The 20,996-nt window shown below is 37.2% G+C and overlaps 3 protein-coding genes across 6 annotated transcripts; 2 read left to right on the plus strand and 1 right to left on the minus strand.

Annotated features, from left to right (window-relative positions):
• The first annotated feature begins 135 nt into the window (after nt 1–135).
• Pex19 (peroxisomal biogenesis factor 19) lies at nt 136–3,191 on the plus strand. The gene is made up of 6 exons (XM_033348810.2): nt 136–154; nt 1,235–1,334; nt 1,675–1,857; nt 1,912–2,075; nt 2,164–2,394; nt 2,521–3,191. Exons 2-6 carry the CDS (start codon nt 1,274–1,276, stop codon nt 2,746–2,748), a joined length of 867 nt encoding a protein of 288 aa, XP_033204701.1. The 5' UTR covers nt 136–154; nt 1,235–1,273; the 3' UTR covers nt 2,749–3,191.
• Pgk (phosphoglycerate kinase) lies at nt 3,181–5,601 on the minus strand. Its single transcript, XM_033348796.2, has 5 exons — nt 5,340–5,601; nt 4,846–5,194; nt 4,392–4,730; nt 4,106–4,325; nt 3,181–3,998 (listed from the first exon to the last, which is right to left on the minus strand). Exons 1-5 carry the CDS (start codon nt 5,399–5,401, stop codon nt 3,721–3,723), a joined length of 1,248 nt encoding a protein of 415 aa, XP_033204687.1. The 5' UTR covers nt 5,402–5,601; the 3' UTR covers nt 3,181–3,720.
• A 2,080-nt stretch (nt 5,602–7,681) lies between these two features.
• Asator (tau-tubulin kinase asator) lies at nt 7,682–20,690 on the plus strand. Of its 4 annotated transcripts, XR_013059426.1 has the most exons (16): nt 12,184–12,316; nt 12,436–12,583; nt 12,719–12,933; nt 13,361–13,630; nt 13,836–13,922; nt 14,079–14,360; nt 14,446–14,614; nt 14,725–15,035; nt 15,138–15,434; nt 15,601–15,885; nt 15,995–16,262; nt 16,461–16,844; nt 19,323–19,725; nt 19,880–19,930; nt 20,284–20,389; nt 20,601–20,690. XR_013059426.1 is itself a non-coding variant. In XM_033348728.2 (15 exons), the coding sequence occupies exons 1-15, from the start codon at nt 8,136–8,138 to the stop codon at nt 19,932–19,934; spliced, it is 3,315 nt and encodes a 1,104-aa protein (XP_033204619.1). In that variant the 5' UTR covers nt 7,682–8,135; the 3' UTR covers nt 19,935–20,481. The 4 variants fall into 4 exon arrangements, 2 of the variants coding, with proteins under 2 accessions (XP_033204619.1, XP_076478500.1); XM_033348728.2 differs by lacking the exon at nt 20,601–20,690 and adding an exon at nt 7,682–8,143 and having other exon boundaries at nt 19,880–20,481; XR_013059425.1 differs by having other exon boundaries at nt 19,880–20,389.
• The last annotated feature ends 306 nt before the right edge of the window (nt 20,691–20,996 follow it).

Here is a 20,996-nt window from a genome sequence, read left to right on the forward strand (position 1 = left end):
GGCGGGGGTAGTTCCAAATTTGAGGACAGAAAGTTTCTTGAATTGTCCACTACAAACAGGACGCTGATGTCGAGTAGCTGAAACAATTTCAACAAAGTAACACGTGATGCAAGTAATCAAGTGAACATTTTATCATTTTTGTAACGCTTTATAAGTAAGTATACGTTATTTATGCATAAACACTTCTATTTATGGTTAAACTTCGCTTTAGGGGACACAAAATTATGATCTTGTATCCTCCCCTTTTTTTTTTTTTTTTTTTTTTTATAACTCGGCAGCAACGCCGCTGGTGGCGGATAGGAAACACACAGGTCGTCGTATAATCGTGACATTCTCCGCTACAGAACCTGTTTCAGAACCTGTACATGAGACAATGGTATATATGCATACGTATACACTAATATATATGTATGCTAACTTGGTAACTTGATTTGCGTTCGGAAACTCTCAGAATAATGATCTGTTAGAGCAACCAATGATAGAAGGACATTCCGTTCATCCCATGGTGGGTGATGGAGTAGACCGCGCACGCATGTATGAATGAATAATGGATCTGAGCGTCTTGAGGGGCATCTTTAGAATATTTATTACGGGCCGCATAAATTAACAATGTCTTATCCTCGACCCATGTCTTTCACTTCCTTAGAAATGTTGTTGTCTTTTCGTCTTGCGCCATTTCCTTCTCGCCTTCCTCCTCATCGCCGTACACGTAAACACTTGTTTCCACGAAACACAACGCTCCCACTCCATTTACTTAGGAAAATGAGGCCCATTGAATCATCGGACCAGAAACACCAGGACAGGTGACCCTGCATCAGAAAAGAAAGGATAGGTGTCGAAGATTGAAAGCGAAGGAAGGGAGGTTTTTAATCTATTCCAGTTTTTGATTCTTGAACGTGAATTTCTTTCTGTTCCAGTCGAAAAATACAAATTAGAATAAACGATCGTTTAGAAACATCAAAGTCTTTTTGAATTCCCGCGCATTCCTGCGAGCAGACACTAACCCATGTACTTTTTTCTTGAAAGAACCCAAGAAACAACGTAACAGGATCAAAAGAATATGTCGTTGTTTTAAAATTACAATCGATTCTCCATTAATATTAACTGGTATTAGAAATCAGAGAATTCATTTATTCATGTTTTGTCCACATACATACGTATGTTGATATATGTAAACGATGATAAAGCTATAACGTTTTGTTGCATATATTTTAAGTTTCATATTTTCGCATAGTGATTTAAGGTTTAACGATAAAATTACAAAACGATAGCTATGGCTGACGAAAACTCAACAAACCAAACGGAAGATCAAGAATTAAACGATTTGTTAGACAGTGAGTAATAATAACATTCTGGTGAATTTATAATAAACATAATTAAAAAATCCTAACCTCAAACTATATAAATATCTACCTTTATCTCTCTCTTTCTATTTAATACGTTTATTGCATACTTTTCTTACAACTTTATTTGGAAAAGTATAATTTAGTTAAAGTAAAGGAAGAAAGGGGAACAGGAAAAGAATATTTATATTGTTTTATAATGATAAATAATAATATGCCGATTCTTTTATTACGTAATTAAAGGAAAAAGACCAACTAGAATACCTAGCAATATTTGTTTGTTTTACACTAAACTTTGATAGAATTGACAGTTGTATAATCATTTACTCAGGTGCTTTGAAGGACTTCAACAAAGAACAAATATCAGATAAAGAGGATATGTGTAAAACAGATACTTTAGAATCCACAACAGATAAGAACACAACTGATATATCGGAAGATGCTTGGACTACAGATTTTGTTAAACAAGCTGCAGAACAATTTGTAGAAAGCCTACGAAATTTCATTCAAAATGGTAATTGTTTATGAAAAACACAAAAAAGATATTATTAACAAATTTTCCCATTAGAAACAGATAGCGAATTAGGAGTTTCTCCTCAAAGGATGGCACAGACAGTTGCTAGTGCGATAAACAACGAAGAAACCTTTGATAAAGATAATGTGAGTAGAGACTTTCAAACTGCCATTGCACAAGCATTAAACGACTTGTCTACAACGTCCGAAAACTTACAGGTAATTGTTTCAGAAATCATGAGGGTCTTTCTTTTATTTAATTCTTTGTATCCTGAAATATGTTTTTTCTTCCGTGAAAACATTGTAGAGCGATGCTGATTTATCTGAAATGTTTGGACTAGCATCCTTGGAAGATGGGCCAGGTGCCATTCCACCATTCATGCAAGGAATGCTACAGCATTTATTGTCAAAAGAAATTTTGTATCCGTCACTAAAAGAATTAGTAGATAAGTATCCTGAATGGTTAGAAGAGAAGAAGACAGTGATATCGTCGAGTGACCTTCAGAGGTTTAGAAAACAGCTTGAATTAATGCAGCAGGTGATTATCCAATAGGAATAATTATAGACAAAAGCCATTTTCACATGAACAACAATTATTTCCGCATAGGATAACAAGTTATTTCAATCCTAATATAAAGTATATAAAAGCGTCCTTTTATTTTAGGTATGTATGGAACTCGATAAAGAGAAAGATGATGATACGGAAGAAGTGAAAAAGAAACGTTTCGAAACGATAATATCATTTATGCAAGAAGTACAAGCTTGTGGTCAATTACCTGAAGAATTAATAGGAGAACAGACAACGCCCTTTCAAACTGATACTGAGGGCGATCCTGTGATTCCAGCGTTACTACGCAGCATGGAAACACCGCAGAATTGTTGCTTAATGTAAATCCATCCTAATAATTATTCTTCGACCTCTGCGTTTATAATAATACAAGAGGTTGTTGTTTAAAATAAAATATCGAGGTAAATAATGAATTGGGATGTTCAATCCATGGATCTTTTAGATGTATTGTAATATACATATATAGCATATAATATACATGTATTACAATATACATATCTGCTATAAGGGATATATGGAAGACTATTTAACATAATTTATTATTCTCGATAATTATATTTATCAGTACATCATGTTTGTAAATAGTAATGTTCCTTGTATGCGAGTATATACGTGCGTACGTATGTACGTATATGTATTGCTGCAAACATTAGATATTTTTTGTATACGCTTGAAAATAATAGAACACTATTACATTTGTAAAGAGCGAAACTTGATTATTTTCAGTGGAACTTCAACAATAGACAAAATCCATGATAATTGCATAACCTTTGTTTTATTAATTTATTTATCCATATTTGTCCATTTTTGCATTTCCATCTTTACATGCAATACATACATTTTTTGTACGATTATTATGCTATTATTTTCTCTCGCAAGCAAGTTATATGATATCAGAGATTGCGGCATTCTTATTGAACATCGTATGTCGTTTTTGACAGAAAAATCGTCACACAAGGAAATAATAGCATGCAGAATTTAACAATTTCAACAATGATATTGGAACATTACATCTAGTATATATGTAATTGTTTTTATACGATTATAAATACATTTTATGCTTTTTATATTCGCGAATGCAGATGTATCTCACATGTGAAAGCAAAAGGAATTTTCCAAACATAAATTATACCGATACGGTATAGATTACTAAGGTAATTTATACACAGCGATAAATATCCTATTTTATTTTATTTCATTATACTACGATGCTAGTTTGGTAATTAAAGAAAATTAACATCTTTTAAATAAAGATGCTAACCAAAATCTAAAGGTGTAAATGACATCGAGCAGAGATTATAACGGAGAGAGGGCCGCAACTCCCGGTAAAATCTTTCCTTCAAGAAGTTCTAAACTTGCGCCACCACCGGTGCTCACATGGCTTACTTTATCTTCTGTTTTCCATTTAGCAGCGCAAGTGGCTGTATCACCACCACCGATTATGGTAATAGTACCTCGTGACGTTGTCTCTACAACATTGTCCATTAAGCTCTTTGTACCTTTACTAAAATTTTCAAATTCAAAGACACCTGCCGGGCCATTCCATACGATTGTTTTTGCTCTCTTAATAGGTTCTGTGCATTAAATTGGATATAGTTATAAACAAATATTTTTACGATATTAATTTATCTGAAAATCTCAGATACATGTCGATGACTGAGAATAAATGAATAGTATTTACCACTAAATAAGGTGCTTGATCTTGGTCCGTTGTCAAGTCCCATCCAACCATCGGGTATACCATTTTCTACATCCGCAGCACCAACAGCTGCATTTTCTGCGAATTTGTCTGCGATAACGAAATCAACGGGCAGATGTATTTGAACTTTATTTCTCTCAGCTTTAGATAATAATTCATTAACGATTTTCGCACCCTCTTCGTCAAATAATGAATTACCAATCTGGAACACGAACATTATACTTTTAATTTAGATATTTCAAACACCAGTTTACCATGCTGTATTTACCTTCATGTTTTTCGATATCTTTAGAAAGGTGTAAGCCATTCCACCAGCTATGATCATCTCATTAACTTTATCCAGCAAATTATTAATCAACTGTATTTTATCTGCAACTTTGGCACCACCTAGTATAGCCAGGAATGGCCTTTCAGGATTATCCAGCGCTTTAGCAAAATATTCCAATTCTTTTTTCAGAAGAAAACCACTTGCTCTTGTTTCATATCCTTCACCAAGCATAGAGCTGTGAGCTCGATGGGCTGTACCAAAGGCATCGTTAATATAAATGTCTCCTAATTTTCTCAATGATTTCCTAAATTCCTCTACTTTTTCCTTCTCTGCTTTTACCTAAAAAGAGAGAGGAAGAAAAAAGAAAGGAAAATAAAAAACAGTAACAGTTTATTGGTTTTACCTAGTCAAATCTATTATATAGCATGTAAACAATAGCATGTAATTTGCTTACTTTGGTTCCATCTGCTCCTATTCCTTTACCTTCTTCTTCTATGTGAAATCTTAAGTTTTCAAGTAAGATAATAGTTCCAGGCACTGGATTGGCACATGCGGTTTCAATCTCAGATCCGACACAGTCGTTCAAGAATAGAATCTCCTTTCCAAGTAAGGACTTTAGTTCTTCCGCAACAGGTTTAAGAGAGTATTTCATATCTCGTTTACCATCTGGACGTCCCAAGTGTGACATTAAAACAACAGATTTTGCTTTCTTTTCAAGAGCATATTTGATTGTATCCAAAGCAGCAACGATTCTCTGGTTATTGGTGATTTTACCATCCTTCAAAGGTACATTGAAATCTACCCTATAGCAGCAATGAAGTTAATGTTCACGAGTACCATAAGGTTAAATTTATTATTTAAATTATTTAACCTAAAACTTTGATATGTTACTTGGTATAGTTATGCATTTTACGTAATAATCATTTTCTAGGTAAAAAAGAGTTATACCGTATGAGAACGCGTTTATCCGTAAGATCCACTTTATCGATGCTGAGCTTGTTTAGCGCCATGCCTCTGAATTTTGAATATGTTTGAATATGTGAACTTGATACAGTATTACGTATAACAGGAAACGTGTTATTATCGCTTCTGGATTTTAATCCACTTCGTTTAGCGTTGCAGCTACTGGCAAAACTCCCGATTGCTTTCAAGTATCTCCTATCGTCGTGACGCTTTGGCTCAACAAAGTCAAAGAAAGGTCGACGAATACAGCGACCTCTGAAAATCTTTTGAACTGTTCGCATTAGAACAACCAGAGAAACCGAGACAATAAGCAGGATGTCAAAACGCTGTTGAACTTTGATCCGTTACTTATCTTTGTGTTTGTAACATACTTACATGTCGCATAAATATTTTCAATGAAGTTATACGAATTATTTTGAATGGAAATTAATGGACAAATTAACAAAAACAGACGACAAGAAACAAAATACGAAAAACCGTATTAATACATACATATATACATATATAACAATTACATATATAATATGTATTAAACGTATAATTGAACGAATATGAATTAGATTAATATGCCATCGGTAAGTTCGTACCACTCGATAATCTTTGCAACAATTGTTGTAAAATGTGAGAAAGATAACAGCGACTCAATTTTAACCGATAAATATCATACTACATACGTGGAAGGTAGATTAACATTCGCATATTATTTACGTACATGTATGTGTATATGTATGTATACATGTACATTATATGTATCTGACAATAGGCGAGATGTGTGAATTATTACTTACGAAAAGTGTCAAGGAGTATGGAAAATATGAAATTTAATCAACTATGTACTAACACAAAGATATAGAAATTATTTACAGTGATCACACGAATGCATTATTAAAGTATATAAGTGAAACAATGAAAATGGTTAATCGACTCGACAATTGGATATATTATCGTTGATACGAGCATGGACAGAACTACTTATGTTCCATAAGCGGTATTCAATCAACGTCTGGTATTCCGGTATTTCGTTCAACCGTTGCTATTCTCGATTCTGGCATAGTAGCATAGTCACGCCCAGTTCATTTGTTCGATATAAAAGATATAACATAGAATAATTGAATTACGTAGAGAAATTGAAAATTAGCATTCCGTCATTCACACACGTGTTTGTATGCGCGCGTGTAGCAATATGTTGTGCGGTATATATATACACTGGATTAATATCTTCTTCTTTTTTGTAGTTCTTTCGTCCGTCCCGGTTATGGGATTTCGATTTCGGTAATTGATCGTATTTCGATGAAAACAGAATTAAAGGTTGTTCTATACACGATATAAAGACGATGAAGTGAATCGGTTATCGTTGGCGACTATCTAGAAAAATTGGTTTTGATATTCGTTGAATATAAGAATCGTGTGAATCTCGTGTGAGCATGTTCTAACCGATGCTGTACCGAAATAACACAACGTTGCTAAATGCGAAGACGAAATACGCGAAATATAGCCGTGTATATTTTCTCACAAAGAATCTCGGCTAAAATCATTTAATTTGGCACAACGTCTGAAAAAAAGTAGGAATACCGTCATGTATTATCATGTATTATGTATTACATTTACGCAAACATTTGTGTAATCGTTATACATTTCGCAGTAACGTAATCCCATAGTAAGATATGTAGTACGAACAGTGTCGATCGACATGTCGCGAACCGATAATATGTGTGTGTATATATATATATATATATATATATATATATACTTTATGCTTGTAATTGGCGGAATTATCGGATTTCTATTGAAATCAGTTAAATCTTTACCGATCTTCTTTTCTCTTGATCAAAAAACGAAATTTGCATTTCTCATCATCGTCGACCATTAAATATCAAATACATACATATTTGACATGAGATCACTAATAAGTGGACATATCATAAACTGATTAATCAACTAATCGATTAGATATTGTATATGTAATTATATAATTATGTATTATGGAATATAGAATAACAGTGAAAGATTATGGAAGATTATGGAAGATTATGTAATTGCTAATTATGCGTGAACAATAGAACAATAGACTAGAATAGATACACGTTTGCAAGAAAGAAGAGAGAAAAACAGTTTGATAGATGTGTACCGAAAGCGTGTAGCTGGTATCAGATATACTTACGTACATATACATATGTAACAGTAGCGTCCGCAATCGGTTCGGTTCAAGGTGTGCGGCTTCGTAGGCCACTACTGAGGGGGAAACGGGTTGGATGGCAGGGACGATCGAGGAGGGAAGGAGGCGGCGATGGAAGAAACGGAACATCACGCTGATCGTGCCTCGTGTCAGTGTGTGTCCAATGTCCAATGCCAGTGGAACGCGACGATTCGCTTTCTGGCTCTAACTCGCTCGTCGTCAGAGAACTTGGGCCACCGGTTCGTAAACGAACTCACGGTGTTATCTAGATCGCGGCGACGAATTGTATTCGTTCGCTGATTCGTGCCCTAGATGAGGAGGATCGTGAAACCATTCACTAGAAATCGCGCTACGTTTATATCGATTCCATCCGAGTAACCGATCGAATTGTTCGTTCGTTTCTAGTGCCGAATCTCGCATCGATCGACGCATCGATCTACTATTACTATCGCCCTTGCTACTGTTATCGTTGTTACCACCGTCCGCTACACGCAAACGTCATCGTAATTATTCTACTTGACGTCGTCGTCGTCGTCGTCTTCGTCTTTGTGTAACCAACTTTCCACTTGGCACAATCTTTATGTGCTTTGTCTTTACTTGAAACTATGAAGTGGTATGTGATTATCTCTTTTGAGATATACCCTCAAATTTCGACTTCCTACTCAACTTTTTTTCCTTTCTATCCCTTTCCAGGAAAGAAACTTGTGTTCCTTTTCTATATGTTTCTATATCTTCTTTGCGTTCTCTAACCCGCCACTTGTTTTTACCTTTCTATATAAATACGTAAGTTTTACCGAAACGCCTGACAAATTGCGTATTTTGAACTTTAAAAAATTACGTACACGAACGTGTTCGATTGTATCCATATAATATATACGTAATACATAATATATGTATAACTTTCAAGTTTTTATAATTTAAACATGTCTATGGGAAAAAGAAGCAGAGATGAATGATCGCAACAAAGATGCTTAACATTGACACTGGCTAAAATTTACAAGCAGCAAAGCTACTTAGAAAAATACCTTGGCGCGGAGAAAGATGCTACTTTACGTTTCATGACACGCACACACGCACACACGCGCGCGCGCGCGCGCACACGCACACACACAAAGTGGGGTCGTTTAAAAATAGACGTTTAAACTTAAATTATGCCCTCTGGCGAATGGAGTTAGTAATTTAAGCATTTCGAAATTTCATTACTCGATTTTTATTAAACATGTGCGAAAAGACGGTCGAACGCTGATCAAAAGAACAATTGCGCGTCCTCCTATTTAAAATCTTATTCGAAATCCAAAGAACCGTTGCGAACACTTTAATCGTCCAGTAAAATATTTGTTCCTTTATCAACATAGGTCGCGAAATTCTAAAATGAAAGTGATTGTATCGTACGTTTGCATTCATAAAACAGCTTAAAATCATTTAAATTTATAGAAACGCCTATTCACAATCGGCAATCGATAGTTCATCTTATTAACTCTAAATTAATTTTTCTATAAAAAAAAAAAAAACGTTCAACTTTTTTATTTACGATTATTATCTTCTGCATACATATACATGTGTGTTGTTTCTTTTTTAAACGATAAATAGAATCGACCCGAATAAAAGAACAATTCTTACCTTGAGCATGACATTCGTTCACGAACATGTGAGAAATGCACGGCTTCTGCGTGACTAACAATAAATTCGCACGCACGCACGCGATTCGGCCATGCCGTTGTTAGGTATGGTATCTGGACCAACTCTCAACTATATATCATGTCATTTACTTACATCGATCAATGTCACTAGCTGACTTAATTTGTGTCTAAACTTTCATAGATATAAAGATATCTCTTTTTCCCATCTCATCCTCAAACACATACAAATTTACAACTGCAAAGCTAAGAGAACCAGAATCTGTTTGAAATTAAAATCCTAGCCCCAATGGCTAAACATTGCCTTCGTTTACGTATTTCCGGAGAGGAAGTAACAACTTTTGAATTAGTTGTTTCGAAAAGAGGTGTTAACAAGTTCGAAGCGATTACTTACATATGTAGACCTTAAAACCGTTCACATTGGGATATACACACGCATAAGTAAGTAAATACATATATATAGGTATGGTTAGCGGAAGAAATACTTATCTGAAAACTTGAAAAATACTTGGATACCTTTTGAAAAGCTCGAAAATACTCGAAGATCGGCACAAATGTAAAATGTACACTTACAGTTATGTAACAAGTTTGTAATGCCTTCCGGTTTTTAAAAAAGTATACTCAATCTGTAATATCCTTTGCTCGCATCGCTTAAAATTATATTTTCATAGGTCCAAATCTCTTATACATAAAGTGCTTTCGTTTCATTAGAATCATTTACAAAAAATATATACGATTTATGCTACAAAAATAGTAAAATAATAACGGTAATCGCAAAAGAATCGTAAGTACCACGAGCACGAGTATAAATACGATACAGCGATCGATATGTCTTCTATGTAAGTAGATATAGGTACTTGAATCGATTTTGCATCGTGTTACAAGACATGAGAATTCTTCGGATTCATTGATTCCTGTTTAGATAAAAAGGAGAAGCCTTTATCATCTACTACTGTGTACACATCTAAACGTGTTATCCTCCGTCTTATTCTTAATGACAATGAAAGAAATTAGTCAAACAGGTGAATACGTCACGACACTATTCAAGGTAGTATCAAAAAAATTTGACGATCAGTAAAGTTCAGTAAAAATCATTTACAATTGGTAATGCGCATATCCTATCTTATTATGTCGAACGTAATAAAATATATAGCTATGTAATACGTGTACATACACAGCTATTACTCGAAATTACTAAAAAAGGTGTACTTACAGATTTGAGTCGTTTCCTTCTCATTAGTTTCTTCTAAGCATGAATACTCTTTATAATATTTTTTACTTTTGCGCATAGTCATGGTGTAGCCATTATTGAAGCTATTAATAAAACTGGAGACAGATAAAATATAATAACAATTATCTATGATACATACGTAAAGGAGCGTAACATGCAAAACAATGGATGGATACGTGAAAATGTTAACGGTAATAACTTTTTGCGGTGGGCGCTGTTTTGTAACACAGTAATAAAAATAGAATGGAATGAAAGAGGAAACGCTGTGAAATACGCGGTGAATTTTTATGAAAGGAAAGAAGAAAGAAGGAAAGAAAGAAAGAAGAGAGAAAAATGCGTACGGCACGGAGGGCCTAGAACGTTTAATTCCGAAATACTAATGATTGAATCGCGAAATGTTTGAAATCATAGAGGGAAAAGATAGGACGGTGAAGATCGATCGAGCATTCAGGTCGCTATCTTGCGGCGTTTATAAGCATTACGAATGCCGTGGTACGAAATCGAAAAATGGCCGTTCCATCGGTGTTTGACGGGCATATCTACTAGAGCATTGATGAAACATATTTAATATGTTTGATCGGTGGTGAAAATAGTGATCGTAAGAGTAGAAAGAACAGTGTAATAGAAATTCGGATAAAATAAGATTAGGAAGGATCGAAGGACCGCGTTCAAGTGAGAGAAACAGTTAGGAAGGATTGGTGGGGTAGGGTGGGGTGTGGTAGGGTGAGAGTGTGGGAGGGTGAGCGAAGGAAAGGAAAGGAAGGAGGAATACGAAAGGGTGAGGTGAAGACAGAAACTAATAGGAAGGGGAGGAAGTAGTGGTAGAAAGAATCGGGGAAAAGGGGGAAAACGAGGGAAAGAAAAGAGATGGAAACGGGAATCGTGCGGGATCGTGAAATAACATAAAGCACTGGCTGAGAAGAATTCGGATTGTGTAGAAACGTCATCAACGATTACCAAACGACATTGTTAGTGGAAATGAAGTACTAATCATATTTGGATTGGTTGGTGGATCGTGCGCGTTGAATTTAGGAAAAGCTAAATGATAATGCTATAGTACAATGAAAAGTTCTACGCGGCTAGAGTTTTTTTTTTAGGACGAAGGAAGCAAAGCTATATATCTTTTCCTTAGCTGCGCTTCCCCTCTTGGTTTATAATCACTAAGCTCGGCCTTGTTCGGCTCTGTTCGTAATAATAGTTAATCCAAGCTAGAACAGATTAGAAGCTCGAACAAAAATTTTTTTGGCGAAAATTCGCGTTGTTGCGGGTACGAACAGAGAAATTTTGCAAGCGATTCGGGGCAAGGATAGCAGAAGGAACCAAACGTGACACCAGGTGACGGGTCGAACGATTGAACGTGGTTGAACGATTGGTAGAGTAGACGATCGCCCCCTTCATGCCCGATGCACCCTTTGCTCGCGCGTAATCATGGCTGCCTAACACAGGGCGCTCAGTATCGACCAATTTCCTACTGTAATCGTACTATAATATGCTTTAGGTTAAAAACCTAACCTGTCACGACCGTACAGGGTGTGTCGTTTGTCTCACGTTGACAGCTGTAAAGTTCGCTGCGTCGGGTCGAGCTGTTTCGCATTCCACTTACTGCATTACGTCGCGATTCATTTTGATTCTTCTTCCATCTTTCTACCTATTCTTGCTTGCTCGCATCGTTGCTTGTCGCGTATCGGCCAGAGGCTAATACAAGACCGAAGACCTACACCAGCATGCGAATATTCTTTTTAATTTCTAACGAATCTCGTAATAGGGTTCGCTTGCGCATTCTAGGCATCCCGATCACTCTACTACATTGCAGCCAAGGAATGTAGGCGACGAAAGTACGGATCAGAATAATAATATAACTATGATGAGCGAGGATTTGCTGCAACCTGGCCATGTGGTCAAAGAACGCTGGAAAGTCGTGAGTCAATCTATATCTTCTTTTCTAAGTCTCCTTCTTTTTCTTTTGCTTCTCCAAACTACCAATTCCAAAAGTATCTTGTCTATTTTAGTTTACCCAGTAATTTCTTCTCTATGCAGGTCAGGAGAATAGGAGGGGGTGGGTTTGGTGAAATTTATGAAGGGCTAGACTTGATGACCAGAGAGCAAGTTGCATTGAAAGTTGAATCAGCACGTCAATCAAAGCAAGTTCTTAAGATGGAAGTAGCAGTATTGAAAAAACTTCAGGGTATGTTGTAATCTTATAATTATATAGAACTAAATTAGCGTAAAGGCATGATTTATATACCATATATACATATAATACCCAAGGTAAATATCGCTTTTATCTTTGTTAATGAATGCTTGTCATTCCCTATTGCAGGCCGAGAACATGTGTGTAGGTTTATAGGTTGTGGCCGTAATGATCGATTCAATTATGTTGTAATGCAGCTGCAAGGAAAAAATTTAGCAGAGTTACGACGTGCTCAGCCTCGTGGTGCTTTCTCATTATCTACTACTCTCCGTTTAGGACTTCAAATTCTCAAAGCAATTGAAAACATACATCAAGTAGGCTTCCTTCATAGAGACATCAAACCTGTAAGTTTATCTTAATTTGTACAACATTCTCAGAATAGTGTCTAATTTCAAGAAAGTTCTTGCTATTTCTTCCTCGTTGTCCCTATTATCTTTCGAAACCAATTTCCAATTTGTATCGATGTAATGATTTCCATGTTCTTTTTCCATTAGTGTACAATATACACCTATGATCGACCAATGTGTGGGCATCGCATACGCATATTTTCTTCCAATTTCAGTCAGTCACTTTTACCATTCGCACTTTTACCATGCACTTATTTATATCATATCAAAATTTATTATTATTATAAAATTTATGTTCAATCGAGATAAGATATATGTTCATTAATTAAAAGATGATATTGATACTTCACGAAAATGGTATTCGTTATTAATCGCTATGGCAAAAGTTGCAACTCGTTCTGTATAATTAATGTTATCTTTGCAGTCAAACTTTTCAATAGGACGACTTCCGCATACATCGAAGTTAGTTTATATGTTAGACTTTGGTTTGGCTCGTCAATTCACGACGGGTACTGGTGAAGTTAGACCACCTCGTAGCGCGGCAGGATTTAGGGGAACCGTCCGGTACGCATCGGTGAATGCGCACAAAAACAAAGAAATGGGCAGACACGACGATTTGTGGTCATTATTTTATATGTTGGTAGAGTTTGTTAATGGACAACTTCCATGGCGAAAAATAAAGGATAAAGAACAGGTATACCAATGTTACAAGTATTCTTGGCTTAATTGACCGATACGCGTCTTCTTCACCATAAAAAAATGATCTCGCCCAAGCTTTAATGTATCGTTTTTCCTTTTCTCTCTCTCTCTCTCTCTCCGTCTCTAACTTTTTCCCTCCCTCCCTCCTTCCTTCCCTTTCTCCCTTCCGCGCCTCATCCATCTTTCGTTTCTTCGTCTAGGTGGGTCTCATGAAAGAAAAGTACGATCATCGCTTACTTTTAAAACATCTTCCAGCGGATTTCCGTGTTTTTTTGGAATATATTCAGGTATGCGATCTTAATATTCTTTTACATGTTTCAAAAAGCCAGCTATTTTTATTCAATATGGTTATGTGATATATAACACTTAATAGATAATGATAATATTATATCGTCTTCTAATTAATGCATGTGATCGAGCAATGAATGGAATATCATTTTTAGAGTTTGGGATACGCAGATAAACCAGATTATGCGATGCTGGCAGGTCTATTCGAACGTTGCTTGAAACGTAGAGGAGTGAAAGCTACTGATCCCTATGATTGGGAGAGGCCATTTATATCGAACGAAAGTTTACCGACTACCAGGTCTCTACCTAGTAACTACCAGGTCGCCATGCCTCCAGTACTGACCACAGCTACTACGATCAATCAAGCACCAACCACGCCGAACGTCGATACGAATAATCAAGAAAACGTCGAACCCGATAACAGAAAGGAATTAGACGTAAAGAGATTAAATAGAAACGTTTACTATATATCACTAGCTGCGTATAAATTACGGCGGATATATTTCAGCATATATTTTACAGGCACAAATGGATTATGAAAGTATATGTAGAAGAAATAAACAACGTGGAGTAGAAGGATCTTCGGTGCCGTTTACATCAGCTATCAGCAATCACGGCCGAGATAAAAATTGTAACGCCACAATACCTACAATGGATAACACTCATCAACAAGCTGGGCAACAGGCTCAAGGTTATTACCTTCAAAATAAGATTTCATTTATTAGAAAATATCTTAAGCAAGTGCTTAGCTTGATACAGTCATGTTTGTTCGCGTGTACCTTTACCATTTCATTTCTACAGACTCGCCTAAAAAGAGGCGTGCAGTTTCGATGGCAGCAGAACCACAAACAGGCGTGGTAGACAATGAAGGAGACGCTTTAATGGCATCCGCTCGTTCTGCTTCAGAAGTTCCTCGCAATAAAATTGGAGCTAATGCTGCAGCGCCATTAAGGAAATCCGCAAGTGGCGCAACATTTGCTCGATTACGAGTAACATCTGCGCCCGAGGCAACGCCTGGCGAACCTCCCAGTCCTCGTGTACAAACTGAAGTCGATGCCTCTTATTGTTCCTACGACGTTACCAATCCAAAATACGTTGGCAATCAGAGCCCCGTGTGTATAAAATCGTAAAAGCTATTTACTAAACTCAAACAATATAAAAGATTGTTTGTTTTTAATTCATGTCTATTCCTTTTTGGATGTATATCCTGACAGGTTACGGAACAAAGAGAACCATTGAAAAGAGAACCGCGAAGAAGAACAGATGGACGTCAACAAACAAGAGCTAGTCGCGCCGCAATAAGGGACTGTTCCATAACTCAGTTCGCGCAGATAGATGACGACAATGTATCGGCGTTGCAACAAGTGACTAAAGGTGGTGGTGGCCTGACCCTCGCTTCTCAGTGGAAATCACAATTTGACGATTCTGAAGAGACTGACAACGAATGGAAAGGAGAGAATTTACAGAGTCCCGAGCATAAAGGGACCAACATGCCAATTATGGTTCCGCAGGTAACTGTTTAAAATGATCATGTTATCATAAATTACGTTACAGAATCCAATTTCGATAGTCAAGTTTTTGATTAAGTTTTACATACAAATAAAAAGTTCCCGCGGTCTGTTTTGACACGCATTATTGCGCATAATTAATTTGATCTTATCAAATTTTAATTTATAGTCGACAGTTGGTAGTGATGCTGTGACCATCGCAACTTCAGTACCTGCATCTATCGATGCGAAAACGACAGTGGTTCAATCAACCACGTCGATCGCACCGCAACATTCAATAATACCAACTGCCCTCTCACGAATAAGTGAAGATTCTACGAAGCCTGCGGCTCCTCATAGGTGCTTAAATATTGCTGGCATTGAGAAATATCCGGATCTTCAAAGTGCGCTTCCTCGCGCTTGGAGCGTTCCTGCGTTGGCCCCGCATGTTCGCACGTACCTCGAAGCACCGTTGGTCCGTAACCATTATATACGCCCTTCGATATATGTATGATATATATATATATATATATATCATACATATTTGAAGTTTTATAGAGCTACGTATTGTTTTCCAATAACAGGTTCAACAAGCCGCATTCGATGATTTGTTGTACGAGGTTGATATCATGAGAAATATAGCTACACGTTACGACGAACCGAGACAAAGCCCTCCACCACGAAGGGCGAGCGTACCAGCAGTTGCTTTTTCACCACCAAACACAATACCCAGCACACCTGGAGGAGAAGAAGAGGAGGAAGCAGTGGCCGGAAGACTAGAAATTAGAGTAGTTGATGCAACAGGTGGTGCAACCGTTGTACAAACCACCGCGGATAGAGAGCCGTTGCAAAGTAAATATACAAACGCTTTAATTTACTATATCTTTACCCGACCTCGAAAGTTTTCAAAGATTTTGTTACTATGTTGCCATCGCAGTGCTGTTGTTGTTGTTGCTGGCGGTGATATGTTCTTGTTGTGGCTATTATCGTATCATATCATATGTCGCTATTACCTTCGTGATTTTACATTCATTTAATGCAATTTTATAGGAAAAATGACAAACGGTACAGTAGACAGTTCGGCTATCCTAGATAATCCTAATCCGGAAAGGGAAGAACCATCGATATACGACGATGCTGTTGAAAATCGAGCGCCTATCGATGATACCGTGCACAAGGAGAGCAACACTATCACTGCCTCGACCACTATACCGAACGTAGTATCACTTCGTGAATATAAGGACGATAAAGAAAAGGAGGTCTCTAATAGGACTTATAATACTGTCAGCAAAATTCCAATTCCGCTTAAAAGTCCGAGATGTTCATTATCGGAATCAACACCAGAAACGAATACGCAAAATACCAAAAGCATCATGGGAAATGAAGTAGAAATATCGTCTACACCTTCGGCTACAGCCAGAGAAAAAGACGCTAGTTAGTAAGACTTTTTTTTTTTTAGCTTACACTGTAATTTTATCTATCTATTTTAATTTTACCTATATTCCCGAACTCACATGCGTTACATGTTTTAATACTGTACAGATTCGATTGCACAAGTTTTACGATTTCTGTTCTTCCTGTTCTTCACGAGTTTGGTCGTTTTTGTAATTGATGAAGTTTACAGGCTGAGAATTCCTTAAAAACGACAAAGCCATCGTTGATATATATATAATATATATTGCTTTCCTTACAGAATTACAATGTCCCACTTCTACACGAATATCACGCACAATACCCGATAGCCACTCCCTTATCGATTTCAATGTCCTTGAAGTATGTTGTCAAAGTCATCGTTCTGAACAACTTTATTTTATAAATATCACGACTGCCCAGTCTTAGATTTCGAGTTATACACGCAAGTATGTTTGGTATTACATATGTCGCGTAAAACTGGTTTTTAATATATCGTATAGACCTTTTTCAATATCTTCATAGCAATATATAAGCAATGGGAAGAAATAATAAAAATTTCAGTCACTGAATTCCAAATGAAAAAAGGAATAGGTAGGATTAGGCTATTGAGAAGTGGTGGCGAGCCGCGTGGAGCAGTATAAATGGGCGATTTAAATTCAATAACGTTAGAAAAAAGAGAAAATACTCGGTCTCCCAGGGATAAGTACTACATGTATTCTATCAGCAAATTTGTCAGGAACTTATTTGTTACAAGCGTACCCGGTCACCATGAAAGACATATATCGGCTGTATAACCGAGCAGTAACAATACCAATTATAGTGTAGCTACAGCAACACAATTATAATTGGGACACACGCGCGCATATGCACGCAATAATTATAATATCTAATATACAGTCCTGTATAAAATATAGAAAGAAAGTACATACAAATATAATACCAAACATAGTTTTTTGTATAACTCGAAAACTAAAACGAGAGCACCCATTATATTTACATATATACGAAGAAGTTGTTCAGAATGATGATCTTGACAATATGTTAAAAAAAAGAGGTATCGAAATCGGCGAGGAGTATATATATATATATATATATATGCTGAAGTTTTAATATATATATGTTGGAGATGAAAGGACATCGGAGCCTTCCCTTTGGAACTTTGGGAAAATCCCTTAACACCGTAATCTAGATTCTATCATAGGCGTAATTAAACAATTGTCGTCATTCGATTCGATTGTATTCGTTCGAGATTTGTGATAATGAGCTTGGGCTCGAGACGACAACCATTCGCCGAACGTAGCCACGGTCACGGGATGAACGCTTTGTCTGGCAGAGGTATGGAGTAATTCTATAGCTCTCCTTAAAAAGGAAATAGTTGTGACACTCGACAGTAAACATTGCAACGGTCACTGTCCCGTAGTTCGCCACATGCAGACCCTATTCTTCGAATAAGATGATTGCCAGATGTCGATGCGTTTCCACGGTACACGTGCAGCTTTCCCTCGAGGGCGGCTAGCATCTTTTTCTAACCACCAACATGGAAATTGACCAATTAACAGCAACGTCAGTTTCCCTCACTTTCTGAAGTCCTTAGACGCACCCCATCATAGTTTTCCTCTGCAGCATCATCGCGACGGAAAGTCATTCTCTCGTGAGGTCGTATTACGCTCGGTGGATATTTCATGTTTTAACAAAGAGTTAGTTTAGTTATACTTCCACCGTAGCCAAGCAAATCGAGTACGATTTGAGCTTTGAAAGAAAGTGCATCCTGTTATCCCGTTGACCGCGGATTCGTTATTGAGCCTAGGATCATTGTCATTAGCTTCCCGAGTATCTAAGTACCACGGTTACTTGTCAAGTTCTGTAATAATCGCATTTGCACTAGTCAATGTCGTCTCTATTGCATAACGACAATGTGTAATCTAAATGAAGATTCGTTTCACGCCCCCCTAACCCTAATTCTAATGTAAACTCGACATATATATTAAACACACACATATATTAAAACTTCAGCAAACAATCAATTCAGAAAGATTACAATGAGGAAGAGTACGTTATAAGGAAAAATATTTATAATCGTTTGTTTGGAAAATTATAGTTTAAATTGTTTAGTTCCACTTTCTTCGTTTGCCTTTCTTCTACCTGTAAAGGTGCCCAGCCACAGAGATGCCACAGAGATGCCACACAGTACTATTATCGTTTGAAAATTGTACATCTTTCCTTCGACTATTACTTATTCTTTTTTTTATTACGTCAGCAATGCGCTCATGTGTGTGCGTATATATGTATGTGCACACATCCGTTGTTCGATAAATTATATATTGAAGATTCTAAGAACATGTACTATTAAATCAAAAGGTTTTCAATTCTTAAGTAATTGGAAGAAGGGAAGGGAGGGGAAGGAAATGGAAAGTTGTATTTTTCGTATTTTGGACAGCAATTTATAACGATTAGGATTGGTTATAGCTTCTTAGCGATACTAATAGTAATAAATTTTAGCTGTCAAGGGCAAACGCTTGACAGTGGAGGTATTGCGACGCTGCTTGGCATTGCCCGATGAACCATCGATCTTTTCACCTTTAACGTCGGCTAATTCGACAGAAGATGAAAATTTAACTGGATGTACTCCTGCGTTACGTCGCCGAAGGCAAAGCGAAAAATATGTGACCGATGCCAGCCAATTGAATCTTCGATTTCAAAGACCGCAACGCAGAATCAGGTCCCATTCTGAAGTATTATCCAAGTTTTCTCCTAGAGGAGTACCTTCGCATCTCTTAGGAGAGACGACTAAACGTACCGATGAGAGTAGCGACAATGACTCTGATAATAGTGGTCCACCGAATGCTCAACCTCCGCCACCTCCTACATCTCTGCCTCCTCATATTGCAGAAAATAATGCTAGGTATTTATATGACTGTGGTGTATATATATATATATATGTGTGTGTGTATGTATATATGTATATATATGTGTATATATATATACATATATATATATACATAACATAGTTTGGCTATACGTGTGAATTGTTGAATGTTAATTCATTTAAATTACAGATGTCGCAGATTTCGACCTATATCAGATGGGACAATAACCAGCAAAGAATGGTGAGATACAGTATCATCTGCAGAGGCGAATTCAAGTATTTGTTTGTATCAACGATCGGCAGAAACCTTGCGATCTGCTCGTTCGAATGTCTGGAATCTTTCTTTCCGTATGAGAGAAAGCAAGAAAGTAATATTAATTTCACGATGATTTGATTCAAAGTGTCGCATAAAAGTTGTTAATTTTTCCGTGAAGGGAAGACATAAGAAATCGTATCACGTGAGAAACCATTGCTTTCTTAGGTAAAGCAATTTTGATTAAAACGCTAAACGTTAAAACGAAATGAATATGACTCGAAGAAATGCTATGAAATGTTTCGAGTTCCCCGCGTCAAATGAGTTAGAAATTCTTTTAGATCAAGTTGCAGATGCAGTTGTGTATTTCATTCAGCTGTAAGACCCTGTTGCAAAAATCATATGAATTGGTGGTGCTTCAAAGAATGTACTTCCTAGTCTACAAAGGTATGTGACGACGGGATAAAGTTCATTAAATATTTATCAGGTACATACGTTAACAAAGACACAACTACAGTTCGAAACGAATTATTCCTTCAAAACAAAAAAAAAAACAAAAAAACAAAAGAAAAAGAAAAAAGAAGAAGAAGAAGAAGAAAGAAGAAAAAGAAAGAAAAAGAAAAAAAGAAAGGCATATCTCCTTCTCCTTTTTCTCTAGTCGTCGTCGTCGTCGTCGACGTCGCCACCACCGCCACCACCACCGCCACCGCCACCGCCACCGTCACCGCCACCGCCACCGCCACCGCCACCGCCAACGCCACCGTCGCCGCCACCGCCGCCACCACCGCCACCGCCATCGCCATCGCCACCGCCACCGCCACCGCCACCGCCACCGCCACCGCCACCGCCATCGCCATCGCCATCGCCATCGTCATCGCCATCGCCATCGTCATCGCCATCGCCATCGCCATCGCCATGGCCACCGTCACCGTTCCTGCCCGCTACCATTCACTGTTCTCTTATTCTTATCCTTTCCTTCCTTGTCACCCCTCCCCCCCCTTCCTTGTCCTAATCGTCTTCCCATTTTTTACGCACCCCTGCTTTACGCAAAATT

Source organism: Bombus vancouverensis, chromosome 10 (genome assembly GCF_051014615.1).
Source record: "Bombus vancouverensis nearcticus chromosome 10, iyBomVanc1_principal, whole genome shotgun sequence".
Lineage (NCBI taxonomy): Eukaryota > Metazoa > Arthropoda > Insecta > Hymenoptera > Apidae > Bombus > Bombus vancouverensis.

What these genes read in the sequence shown, in the direction of transcription:
- Pex19 (XM_033348810.2), top strand. Translation starts at nt 1,274, where the DNA reads ATGGCTGACGAAAACTCAACAAACCAAACGGAAGATCAAGAATTAAAC. An exon ending in CAACGTCCGAAAACTTACAG is followed by an intron (nt 2,076 to 2,163) that starts GTAATTGTTTCA and finishes AAAACATTGTAG; the next exon opens with AGCGATGCTGATTTATCTGA. An exon ending in AGCTTGAATTAATGCAGCAG is followed by an intron (nt 2,395 to 2,520) that starts GTGATTATCCAA and finishes CTTTTATTTTAG; the next exon opens with GTATGTATGGAACTCGATAA.
- Pgk (XM_033348796.2), bottom strand. Translation starts at nt 5,401, where the DNA reads ATGGCGCTAAACAAGCTCAGCATCGATAAAGTGGATCTTACGGATAAA. An exon ending in GATAAACGCGTTCTCATACG is followed by an intron (nt 5,195 to 5,339) that starts GTATAACTCTTT and finishes TTGCTGCTATAG; the next exon opens with GGTAGATTTCAATGTACCTT. An exon ending in AGATATCGAAAAACATGAAG is followed by an intron (nt 4,326 to 4,391) that starts GTAAATACAGCA and finishes TTCGTGTTCCAG; the next exon opens with ATTGGTAATTCATTATTTGA.
- Asator (XM_033348728.2), top strand. An exon ending in TTCATAGAGACATCAAACCT is followed by an intron (nt 12,934 to 13,360) that starts GTAAGTTTATCT and finishes TTATCTTTGCAG; the next exon opens with TCAAACTTTTCAATAGGACG. An exon ending in CGTACCTCGAAGCACCGTTG is followed by an intron (nt 15,886 to 15,994) that starts GTCCGTAACCAT and finishes TTCCAATAACAG; the next exon opens with GTTCAACAAGCCGCATTCGA.